Here is a 12,772-nt window from a genome sequence, read left to right as displayed (position 1 = left end):
AGAAAATATACAAGGTTTTATTGGATGATGTGATGGTGGATGAAATAGTGAACAAAATATGATTATATGGGCCCAGAATATAGGCCATAATATTAATTTAGAAGAGTGGGAGCAAATTTGGCTGAAGAATATAAAATTAACTAATGGTGTGTCATATAAAGAGAACATGTATAAGATGTTTTATAGATGGTATATTACACCAGATAGATTAGCTAAACAAAATAGTAACTGCTTTGATAAATGCTGGGAATGTAAAAATAAGATTGGCTGTTTTTATCACATGTGGTGGCTATGTGATGTTACAAAGAGGTATTGGAGATGGATTCATGAGATAATGGAAAAAATAACAAAAACTAATATCCCATTTACTCCAGAGATACTGTTACTGAATATATTTCCAAAAGACTTCGATAAAGCAGATAGGTATTTGATAGTTCATATGTCGACAGCTGCAAGGATAGTATCTGCCAAATATTAGAAAATAATGGAAATACCAACGAAACAGGAGTACGTGAATAAACTATTTGAAATGGCGGAAAATGACAAACTGACACTTGAGATGAGAGCCGGCACAGAATGGACTTTTCAAAAAACTTGGAAGAGATTCTATGATTGGTATAATGTAAACACAACTGATAGATAAATGTAGTAATTTGAGAACGCAGAAAAGATAAGCTTAGTAAAACAGATAATGAATTTAGAAATGTAATAAGCAGAAGAAGGGATAAAAGTCTCTTGTTATATGTTGTTGGGGGTAGTTGGGTGTTTGTATGTATGTCTGTAGTATATAATGGAAAAAAAAATAAAAGTGTACCCTCGGGTACTTAAAATATGAGCCATCAGGAGGTCCAGCAGTGGGGCCAGGACACTAGAAGCCCTCCCACTGTTGCCCCCCCCAAGCACCAAGAATACAGAACATCACTTGCCCCAGACTGAGAGTTCCGATCTATGCCTTGTGGCTCATAGCCACTGATGGACCACTGCTCCATATGTCACTCTTTGGGTGAAGAAGTCCTTCCTTTTATCTGTTCTAACTTGACTGCTCAGCAATTTCATTGAGTGCCCATGAGTTCTTGTACTGTGAGAAAGGGAGAGAAATACTTCTTTCTCTACCTGCTCTATCCCATGCATAATCTTGTAAACCTCTACCATGTCACCCCTCAGCTATCGTTTCCCCAAGCTAAAGAGCCCCAAGCGCTTTAACCTTTCTTCATAGGGAAAGTTATATACTGTCTCTCCTGAGACCTGCTCAAGACAACTTACAATTAAATCAATTAAAGCACAGCCACTAATAAGTCAGGGCACAAAATTAGTATAACACACACATTGAGCAGCCTAAAATGATACCGATTTTAAAAAATCAGGCCAGAAGCACACCATAAAAGGGGAAAAGATATAAAACCCCTTAATTAAAAGCCTGGATAAATATAAATGTTTTAGTCTGGCACCTAAAGAAAAGAAAGGTAGGTGCCAGGTGAGATTCATGGGAGAGGTCATTCCAAGCATAAGGCACCACCACTGAAAAAGCCCTGTCTCTGGTCGTCTTCTGCCATACCTCTGCAGGTGAGGGTGCAGAGAGAAGACTTTAGAAGAGGATCTTAACTGGTGGTCTGGACAAGATATGACCTATAGGATAGATGTGCTTATCTTTACTAGTATCAACGATGTGATATTCAGAAACTCATTCTACATGCAGCAAACTGAGGCATTTAGCAATATTAATGCCAAAAAGGGGATGGAGCTAAAAACTCAGTACAGGAGAAATTAAATAATGCTTAGGTCAATACAATTTCTCTGTACTTATGGTTCTAAACAAGGCTGTGAAAACAGATTCTCAATTCTATTTCCATAGCATGGAATGCTGAATGGTAATATTACAAGATGAGTAGCCGTGTTAGTCAGTCTGTAGCAGCAGAAAAGAGCAAAAATAGTAGAAACCTAAACACTAACAAAATATGTAGTAGGGTATGAGCTTTTGTGAGTTACTGCTCACTTCCTCGGATACAGATAATTTTACAGACAAGCATTTTACTTTGGTGTAAGATCACTATTGACCCATTGGATCTCTCTTAGTTTGCAAGAGAAACATGCAGAATGTCTTGTGATGTTTTCTAAGGTATATGTGAAGACTCGGGGAAAACAGAACATTGAAGAAATAACATTTTTTTCACACAAGGATTTCTTTAATTTTTCCAAGACAAGGTTTTCTTTACTCAAACATGTAGCATGACAATCTAGAATAATTCCTGTGTATACTGTAGTAATAAACAAAATAGTAATGATCAGGGGTCATTTAGTAGAAAAAGAGGTGCAGACCTCATTGGCATAACTCATTAGCATAACTTATTTGCATATCCCATACCCCCTGACATCACCGGAAGTGTGTCAGAAGGCAACACCCACTGCAACTTACCTAGCTGTTTCTTGCTCCTTGTGGCCCAGAGCTGCTGGAAGCAGGGGGCAGGGCTTGTTGCATGTGTCCGCCCCCTGGGTTCTTTACTGCTAGAGCTCCGCTCCTGTGCGCTCCTACAGGAAATGACCCCGGTAATGACACATTTTATTATTTAAATTTGATTAATTTTGTTCACAATTAACAACCTATAGAAGTGTTCAGTGGTTTCAATGTTATAAAGTTACTCTCTATCTAGTATTCTATTTTTAATAACACTATAGCATATACTTCCATCACATGGTTTAACTTAAAGGAAAAAAGTGAAATTACTGAACATTGTTCACACACTAAGGGAGCAATCCTAAGCAGGTCTACTCAAATAATTACACACACACAGATTCACAGATGGGATGCCTTTGGCCTACAGAATCCAGCTTTCTTTTATTTATTTGGTATTTTTTTGTATGTGTGCACGTGTGTGTCTGCACCTGGAAGTAGTCACATTGACTTCTGGAGGATCTCTGGTGACTGACCCATACTGGGGGATATTCAGAGAGGTGGCTGAATAAAGCCTGCCTCTGTCCTCCTGACTTGGTATTCCAAAGAAGCCTCTCATCCAAGTACTAACCACAGTCAACCCTGTTTAGCTTCCAAGATCTGACGAAATAGGACTTGCCTGGGCTATCCAGGTCAGGACCAGAATGCAGCTTTCTCATGCCCACCCCCCTCTTCACTGCTACCCAAATTGTGATTCTGGGAATGGCTTTTCGGGGACATTTTGGACTGTAGTGGAAGGGGGAAGATGAGAAAGTTGTGCTCCATGGGCAGAAATCTTTCCGCATGTGGAAACGCTCTGCTGAATCAACTGACTGCATATAATTTGTTTTTCGAAATATTTCAGTTTTCCCCCCAGAAATGAATTATTTTTCTCCCCTGGCTTCAAAATTTCTAGAAATTGTACATCTCTAGGAATATATCAACAAAACCCATGCCCTCTGTGTGTTCAGTTGAATGACTACACAGAATCCTACACATGCATATTGTATGTGTGCAAGCTTTATATGCACAATGACAGACCACACACCTGCATGCACATAAGGCTCCATGCAGACTTTCTGGTGAATACAAACATTTTAACTTCTGCACAGTACTGCTCCTTCGGTTTATTAAACCTCTCTCTGTGTGTGGTCAGGTTGTCAGGTCTTGTAATTTTTCATCACTTAGTAAATAGCCTCACTTGAGGATATGCTTTACATTAATTCCTGTATATAATGTTTGATTTATTTCAGGACAGAAAAAGTGGATGAAGTAATTAAAGAATGGGAAGGCTCTTTCTTTAAGGACAACCCTCGCTTAAGGAAAAAATCTGTTTCTTTGCGCTTTGATCTCCACCTAGCAGCAACAGATGAAAGCTGTTTACAGACTAAACAGAAAAGCCTGCCAGATATTGAAGTGAGATTAGTAATGAGGCGGTCCTGCAGTATCCCATCCATCAAAACCTAAATCGGCATCAAACTACCCAAAGGTTGTTTATGGATGGATTTCAGAAATAAATGTCAGGATGGATCTACATGGACCTGATGACTCCCTCCTATCTGTACAAACTAGGAGTACAGGCTATCAACTAATATATATTCCTATAGTCGGTAATTCTTTTAAAGATGAGAGAGAAGGTTAGGGATCTTATACTGAGACCCAGAAGTCTTATTAGATTATTATTATATGCCTGTTGATGGATTTTATGTTCTTATTTATTTTCCACCCAATAGTTATTTACTTTTGGAATTTTAACTAGTAATTATGGATTTAACAGGGAGAGATTTTTCTCTTCTGAACTGAACCTTCATTTTAAGGATGTATATTCTAGCACTATTCTGACAGATGCCTGCTTGTACCACCATCAGAATTAATATACCAAATAGCTGACAATAGTTGGCAAGTGGTAAAGCCATATCAATGCTTCAAAGGGCAAGCCTCATCACATATGATTGCACAGGGGTCCTGCTAAAGTACTTTTCTAAAAACAGTAAAAGGTCACAGTCTTTCTTTGACCTTTTTGAAATTGGCTAATCTGACAATCGATGCAGCACCACAGGAGAATTTAGTTCAAATGAAAAACTACACAAATATTTCCCAAGGCTTTTTTTCAAAGCCAACTTAAGCCATACTTTGCCATGTATAGACATCAGTTCTTCAGAGAGATCCTGCTATGCCAAACCCCATGTGAGGATGTAGCCAAAGTATTTTGCCCATAAAAAAAGATTTGAACTACTAATGTCTGTATTACTGAATTCTTCCTGTTGGCCAAAAGGCCTTCCTCTTTTCAAGACTTCTTGACATCACGCCTAACCCACCAGAGGAATACTCTGGCTTCCCTTTGGTGAGTATGTCAGTGCTCTTGTTTTCTGGAATCCTTGAGAAAACATGACAATATGTCTACCACAAAGATCTGTAAACCAGATTTTGGTCATATAAAATTAGCTGACTAATAAATTTCTTGCTGGCCCCTTCATTCTAGCTTTCAGTTATAGTAAACGAAATATTTCTTTTGAAAGAAACTGACTATACTCAAATATAACTTTTTCTTATTGATTAGGCTTTTCACCTTTTCCCCCAAAGGCATAAGGTAGATAACATTCTTTCTTTATTGGGTTTGCAAAGCCTTGTCAGCTCATGCTTCTGAATATTGTGTATTCTTGTATCAGTAAGCTGAAATTCTAATTTTCTTGAAGCCAGTGTCTGAACCTTTGATTTCAACAGATCCAGGGTTATAGCTGCAGTTTTTTAATTATTACCATGACAAGGATAAAGGTATTTTAAATACCAAATATTGGGTTATGCTGTCTGTGCCCATACCACAGGATTTATCATCATTACAACTGGTAACATGTGCTGCAGTCAGACCAATGGGACTAAAAAGGGCTATACACTGAAGCTAGAATTCTGCTGTACTCTTACACTTGCTCCATCAAGTCATTTCAGCTACCATGAACTACACAAACACATCCAACATCTTGTCTCTGGGCAAAACACAAAACCAAAAGCAAAGCACAGATGCTCCAGAAAGTTGACTATTAACTGGTACGAAAGGGGGGGGGGGACACACCCCAGAGACCTGTGGCATCTTAAAGACTGAATTTATTTCCTGATTAAATGCCATTCCTACTCCTCCCTGCAAAGGTTAGGAAAAGGGGCAGGCTTGCCAGCAGCCCACCAAAGGGAGCAAAACAGTGCCAGCATATTTGTTCTATGCCGTCTGAAAAGGTGAGGCTGAGAGCATCTGACTTAAGGGATCATGGTACTGCCCCAGCCTCTTTCTTCTGCTGAAAGACATGGTATGCTTTTGCCGATATAAGTCTGAAGTACAACAAAGTAGTCATTAAGGGGCCACAGATTCCTATTGTATTTTAAAGCTGCGTTAACAAAAAGTATACAATGATATGAAATTGCCACTTTTTATGTTGCGTCAACTTCAGAAGTGACGCATTCCAGACCAAATGGCATTCATCGCATTACATCACTTGTGATTGTGAAAGAACTCTTACAACATATAAACCAAGAGAAAAAGAGCAGTACTGTGACGACCTCTTATCTGGGGAGGTCTGGTTTACCTTTAAAAGTTCTTATGTTTTATTTTCCTATGGTTAATCTGGCTGCCACCAGGGAAATTTAGGCTTTCCCACACCTAGTGAAGAGGCAAGTGGCTATTTAGAAATGTACTGAACACAGATGTCTTACATGTATCATGTTACAGGTTTTGTGGCATTTACTGAAATTAGCAAATTATTTTCTATCACAGAGTGATTGGACTTCTTGTCCCACTGAAGCATGGGAAAGTCACTGGAGCATCTGTTTTTCCATTTTTTCCATTTCCATTTCATTTATTAGCTTCATTGACCCGAGGTCTTAAGCCAAACATGCAAACAACAAATATAAAGTGCATTACATAAAATTACAAGAAATTTAGACAGAACGCCTTTACAATAAAAGCTAGTAAACATAATCAGTAACATCAGACCACATTTTATAAACTTCAATGAATTCTATAAAATCCCATGATATTATGGAAATTAGTTTTAAAATTTTAAAATTGTATACAAAAGGTACTCATAACATTTCAAAGCCGCTTTAAAGATAGCACTATTGAAAGATATTTTGCCACCAAGCGAGTCGTTTCAGGGTCCTCATCAGCTAATAGTATGGTTATCACCCAGGGTTCCATAGGGAGGTGATATCTTTGTAAAATAGGAGTAATCCAGCAGGATCTGGGGTCAATCCATTGGTGGCAAAATAACATAAGATGATCTAAGGTCTCTATTGCACCTGATCCACAATTACACAATCTATTTGAGTACTGTATTTTAGCAAAACGGCCACTTAGCTCTACAGTTGGAAAAACATTCAACCTTGCAAGCGTGAAGACATATCTAGATCTGGGGGATGTAAGGAAGCTCATATATGAGGGAGTTTTCTTAGGTGGAACAATCCCTAAGGCAGAGTTGGAGCATACTCGCCTAGCACGAATTGAAGTGCTGAGTCGGTCAATGTTTGTCACCCTCAATCTCATCAAATTTAGCGCTTCTTGATAATTTAAATTATTAAGCCCCGTAGGGGCGAGACCAATCCACTCCAGCTTGTTATCTATATGTTTTGCCCACGTACATTTATAATTATCCCCTTTTAAAAGATAAAGAAGACCTCCTTGAGCATTAGGTGTCATATAAAGAACTTTCAGTCTCAATTTAAAGGCTGCCTTCCAGGCTCTTGACTCAAAGGAGCATTGTGCGAATTCTTCTCTAAGTGCCGTCCCTGCGACACATTTAGGGACTCCTGCAATTTTACGCAGGAACTGGAGAAGGATCTGATCTGATAATTCCGAAATTTCTTTAATCCAGATCGCAGCCCCATATAAAAATTGTGAAGTAACTTTCGCATTAAAAGCTGCAATGGCCATTGGGACATACTGGCCGCCTCTTGAATAATAGAATTTAAGGAGGGCATTAGAATTTAATTTAGCGATTTCAGTTGCTGCTCTTATATGATGTTTCCAGCGGCAACTGGAGCTGAACACTATCCCCAGATATTTGAAATGAGACACTTGTTCTATCTCCCCACCCTTAACCTTCCATGATCTTTGTTTTAAACAAGGTTTGTTAGAAAAAACCATTATTTTTGATTTCTCATAATTGATCATCAGCCCCTCTTGGATACAGTAATCAGTAAAAGCATTCACTAGCTTACGCAAGCCAACTTCTGATCTGGATAGCAGCACTGCATCATCTGCATAAAGTAGTATAGGAACTTCCTGTCCCGCTAGTATGGGTGCGTGACAGATTGTTTTTTTGATATATGGGACAACATCATTTATATAAAGATTAAAAAGCGTGGGGGCTAATAAGCATCCTTGCTTGACACCTTTAGAGAGATGAATGGTATTTGTAAGTTGCCCATCTACTCCGCAACGAATTTGTGCAGTAGGATTCTCGTACAGTTTGTAAATCAGCCAAAGAAGTCTCTTGTCTAGAGATGTTTTGGACAATTTGGCCCAGATGCGGCATCTGGGGACTGAATCAAATGCTGCCCTGAGATCCATAAATGCTGCATAAAGGGAACCCTTTGAATAAGAAGAGTATTTATCGGCAAGATGATACAGTACCACGCAATGATCTAAGGCTGAGACTCCATTTCTAAATCCCGCTTGCTCAGGGTAAATTATAGATTCTGTTTTTATCCAGTCCAGCAGTTTATGATTTAAAAAAGCTGCATACACTTTGCCTATTACTGAAAGCAGGCTTATAGGCCTATAGTTAGTAGGAACTGTTTTTGGGCCTTTCTTATGTATTGGAACTATCACTGCATGCTTCCATGATTGAGGAATAATGCCAGATTCATTGATTTGAGTAAAAAGAGGGGCCTTAGACCATATATGGTTACTGTTTCTTTATGCTTTAACTTTTCATAACACACACAAGACTTCTCTCTCAGACCTTAAAACGAACAAACTGCTTAACTCTTTTACTAGACAGAACTTATAACAACTGCTTTCACACAGCACTCTCTGCTGACTCTTTTTCCAACAGACATCTCTATCTAACCGTCACCCTTCAACTGCCACTCTTGACTGACATATTGGTTCATCCACACAGCATCCATTCCAAAACCCCTCCCTCTCTCTGTCACTCACCAATCATATCACTTGCTTGAGTCCAGCACTCTAGAAAATCACAGCCATGCAAACCAAACTTTTAAAGTCACACACACACAAAACATGAAATCGTTACAAGTACACATGCAAGAGAAGTGTAATTACTTCGATTTCTGGTTTGGAATGCTAGAAAATGTAGTTGTTATTTAAAGTCTAGAATCCAAAGAACCGTGCAACTGGTTCCATATGTCCAAAATACTTGGATTTGTGTTTCTTGGATGACTGCTTCTCAAGCTGTGTGGCAAACTATTTTTGAAACCAAGGAGAATTTCAAAAGCTGTGCCATGCTGCTGTTCAAAGATGCATGTTATCCTTTGCCTGTGCCTGAATTGTTCTTCAGATTATGGCCACAGTCCTCTTGTTGTGACATCTGCATACTCATATATGAGAAAGAAGCAGCAGCTTGTAATGTCCTTATCTAGAACAACATGACTTTACTTGAACAGGTAACGTCATAGGGAAGGTGATGGAGGCATTACCAAAGCTCACAACATCCCACATTCACAACATATTTCACAGAATTCATAGGCTTTTTAAAAGAAATTACAGATGTATCATGCATACTCTGGAAACTAAAGACAAGAATAGGCATAGAACAACTATGACCTTTAGGGGAAACTAATATTTTATTTTAACTGTCAAAAGGAACTGGTGGTCATCAGTATTTCCTGGAGAATCAGGTTCAACATGTTCTTTCTTTAGGCCCTCAGTAGCATGTACTAATTTTACTAGAGGTCAACAGTTGCCTTACATGGAATGCATTAGAAAAACAGGACACAGTAAGTGTCATGTTGCGTTTAGATAAACTTCCAATTTTTAGCAACATATAAAACAAAGCATTTCTACCATAACTTAGAATACTATGCTAGCTGTTAATATTTACCTTTAATAAATTCTGGTCTAGAACTGTTAATATTTGATTACGTTGCATTCTGAATGTAAAATTGTCTTATTTACTCTATGTAGCTTTTCCTCTTATGTTGTGGTTTTTGCTAATGTATACTTTTTACAATGAATTTCAGTGAGTAGATTTAAATATCACTTTTAAGCATTTAAGGGGTGGGGAAACAACACCGGGATATGAATTGACAAAAGTAAATGATACCACTGCAATACAGACTAATAAATCGGAGTCTGGGAGTCTATAACCCCAATGTCCTGTGGATCTTCTCAACACAATACCAAGAATGATAGATTACTGTCCCTATGTCAGGAGGTCAGCAGTTTAAGAGTTCCCCCAAGCCAAATTTTATTTATTAGATCTGTTAGCTGCATCTCCAGCAGTTCAGCACTTAAAACAGCTTACATAATTTAAAAATGAAATAGTATAAAACAGTTATAGCTAAACACAGCAGCAAGAACAATCCTACAAATTCAGCAGAATCCAGCAAGAGCCTTCGCAAATATATATATATATATATTTAAAAAATGAAAAGGTGCATGCCTGAGTGGGCGGCACAATAAAAAAGGCCATTTTCGGCACACCTAGGCTCAGATTTCACTTCAATAAATGGTGAAATGTGGGGCAAGGCCTCTCCAGATGAGCAATAGACAGTGTGGACACTCTGGCATGAAGCTTACTGCATGACCTTGGACCAGTCTCACTCTCTCTCAGCCTAACCTACCTCATAGGGACAACACGGGAGGTGGTGGGAGAACAATGTATATCTTTCATGAGCTCCTCTGGGAAAGGGTGAGATAATACCGTGATTGCTAGACAGAAACAGAGAGATAAAGAAGCTGTTCCCAAAGATATACAAGACCCAAGTCTCTTAATGATTTAATTTAGTGGTGAGAACTTGCTTCTTGCTTGTGTAGGGCCTGGAACTAAAAGGTACCCAATATAATGGTGCCAAGATTGGAGTAATATGACGTCTCCATTGTAATTCAGTCAGCAAATGGGTAGCCATTTGCCCACCAAATGAGATTTCCAAACCATCTACAAGTGCACCACCTTGTAAAGCACATCAGAGTCACCGAAATGAGAAGTAATTCATGCTGGAAGAACAAATGCAAAATCCTGATTGTTAATCAACTAGCAATGGACGGTCCAGGACTATCCCTAAACCATGTACTTGATCCTTTAGAAAGCAAGTATTCTATAGATACTAGTGTACTGTACACACATTACTCCACCTTGCCAGATCTGCTAGCTATTAATAACTTTGACTTGGAAGTTGCTTTCAACTTATTAACCACCAGCCAACCATCATGGAATTTAGAAGCTTGTTCAAGGGAAGCTACTTACTACTCCATCTAATATATTGAAAAATAGTTGGGTATCATCAGCATATTAATAACACTGCGCTTCAAAACCCTGGACAATTCTTCCCATTGGCATACAGATATTAAAAAGGATGGAGCCTTGCAGTGAACCACTGCAAATTCCACAGTAAATTTCAAAGAACAGAGAACCATCACCCAACACTACCCTCAAGGTAACACTACCCTCAGTAGATAAAAGCCAGATAACCAAAGAACAGTGCATCCAACCACTCAAGCTAGCCAAGGAAAACCTGATGGTGTATCCCAGGCGTAGGAAACCCCTGGCATGGCTTATACCCATTGCTTCCTAAACCAGCACTGCTGGGCCTTAGCTTGCTCCAAGCATGTCTGACCAAGTACAGCCCTTGTCCTCACCCCCACCCCCAGCATACCAACATCTTCACAGGCAGATTTACTTGGACCTGCCCTAATGTATCTATATTGTATCAAAAGCCACTGAGATTTCTAAGATCATCCACAGAATATTTCCTTTGTCAAGCTCTAGACAAGTTCATCACCAGGGCCACTAAAACAATCTCACTGCCACCTCACAACCCTGACTGGAACCTAATATGTTTTTTTTTAAAAAAAAAAGCTGTCCAACAAAGCTATTTACTAACTGAACCTATATATGAATGTTTTGGAAGTTGCTACTGTTTCAGAGATGTCACTTAAGATGTGCACTGGCATTCCTACTAAGGCACAATATGGGCCCCGATCACACGGAGAATTTGCCGCGTGAAAGGCATGGATGCTGGGTGGATTTTGGGGGCACGATCACACCACAACATCTGGCAAGCGTAGCACACCCATGGCGAACCCATGGCGTGCCGCCGAAGATGTGCAGTTTAAAAATACCTGCAAAGATCTACTAGCAAATGGTTTGCCACGGGCTGCAGACAGACTCGTTCGGTGTGATTGTGCTGGCGCGCACCTATTCCCTCTGGCCATCCTCTTTGCAGCGCACGCCGAAGGACAAAACCCCGGTTCACCGCTATCGCATCTGATCACATAATGGCGGATCAGAATGCAAAGGCGCAAATAGCCACGTCTCCCCCCCGCGTTTTCCAGCACGTGTGGCCGGGGCCATAGTGATGCAAATTCCAGATGTGTAGCCATTTTAAGTCTGTAGCAGCAAAATAAAACAGGAAACCAGTGCCCTAATAAAGATTAAAATAAGCATTCTTGAATCAGTTCATCACTCCAATATATATGATGAAGTGAGCTCTGATGCATAAAACTAATGTAGAAATAAGTTTTATTAGTCTTAAAGTGCCACAGAACTCGTTTTAATATGATGATGCAAGTCAATCTGTAAAGGGTTAATAAGTATGACCAATGTACATTACTGCCTCAAGGCATAGAAGATCCATGAGTTTCTTCAAGGTTTATCTGAAAGGCTATTTATTTTTGTAAGATGATTCTTGAGCCATAAATGTTTCTCAAGAGGAGCCCATAAGTAAAAGGGCACTTTGGACTCCTATTTAAAGATTTTGTTGTTCTGTTTACATGGTTCATTTTGCCAACACCTATCTGCTCACTGACAACTCAGAACAGCAAACAAAAGTTTAATGCATAGCATACCAATTATTGTATCGGAATCTTTTAAAATCCCTAAATGTTACAGAAACCCTGTTACGGACAGAACAAGGCAACAACCCAATCAATCAGGTCACTTGCCTGCTATGATCATCCTACTTTTTATCTTAAAAAAATAACTATCAAAAACTTCTCCTGTGCCAAAATTTACTAGACTGGATTTAGCCTGCTTTTTTGGCATATTTCACCCAACTTTGGTCCTCTACCACAGCCCCACCCAACAAGGCTCTTGTGCATGTAGATCCTAATCTCCCCAGTATTGCATTTTGGCATGGTCAAAGGGGACCCTTCTTTCATGGATCCAACCCATT

At 39.3% G+C, this 12,772-nt stretch overlaps 1 protein-coding gene across 1 annotated transcript in view; it reads left to right on the top strand.

Moving 5' to 3' along the window:
* The window catches only part of KRT222 (keratin 222, type II), a 47,746-nt gene extending 43,851 nt beyond the window's left edge, over positions 1 to 3,895 (top strand). The window contains exon 6 of the mRNA XM_015410263.1: positions 3,682 to 3,895. Within this exon, the coding sequence (XP_015265749.1) occupies positions 3,682 to 3,895 (214 nt within the window). The remainder of the gene's footprint in view (positions 1 to 3,681) is intronic.
* Positions 3,896 to 12,772: the final 8,877 nt, after the last annotated feature.

Source organism: Gekko japonicus, unplaced genomic scaffold, assembly GCF_001447785.1.
Source record: "Gekko japonicus isolate JY-2015 unplaced genomic scaffold, Gekko_japonicus_V1.1 scaffold1280, whole genome shotgun sequence".
In the NCBI taxonomy this organism is placed as follows: domain Eukaryota; kingdom Metazoa; phylum Chordata; class Lepidosauria; order Squamata; family Gekkonidae; genus Gekko; species Gekko japonicus.
This window is presented reverse-complemented; position numbering and strand designations above follow the sequence as displayed.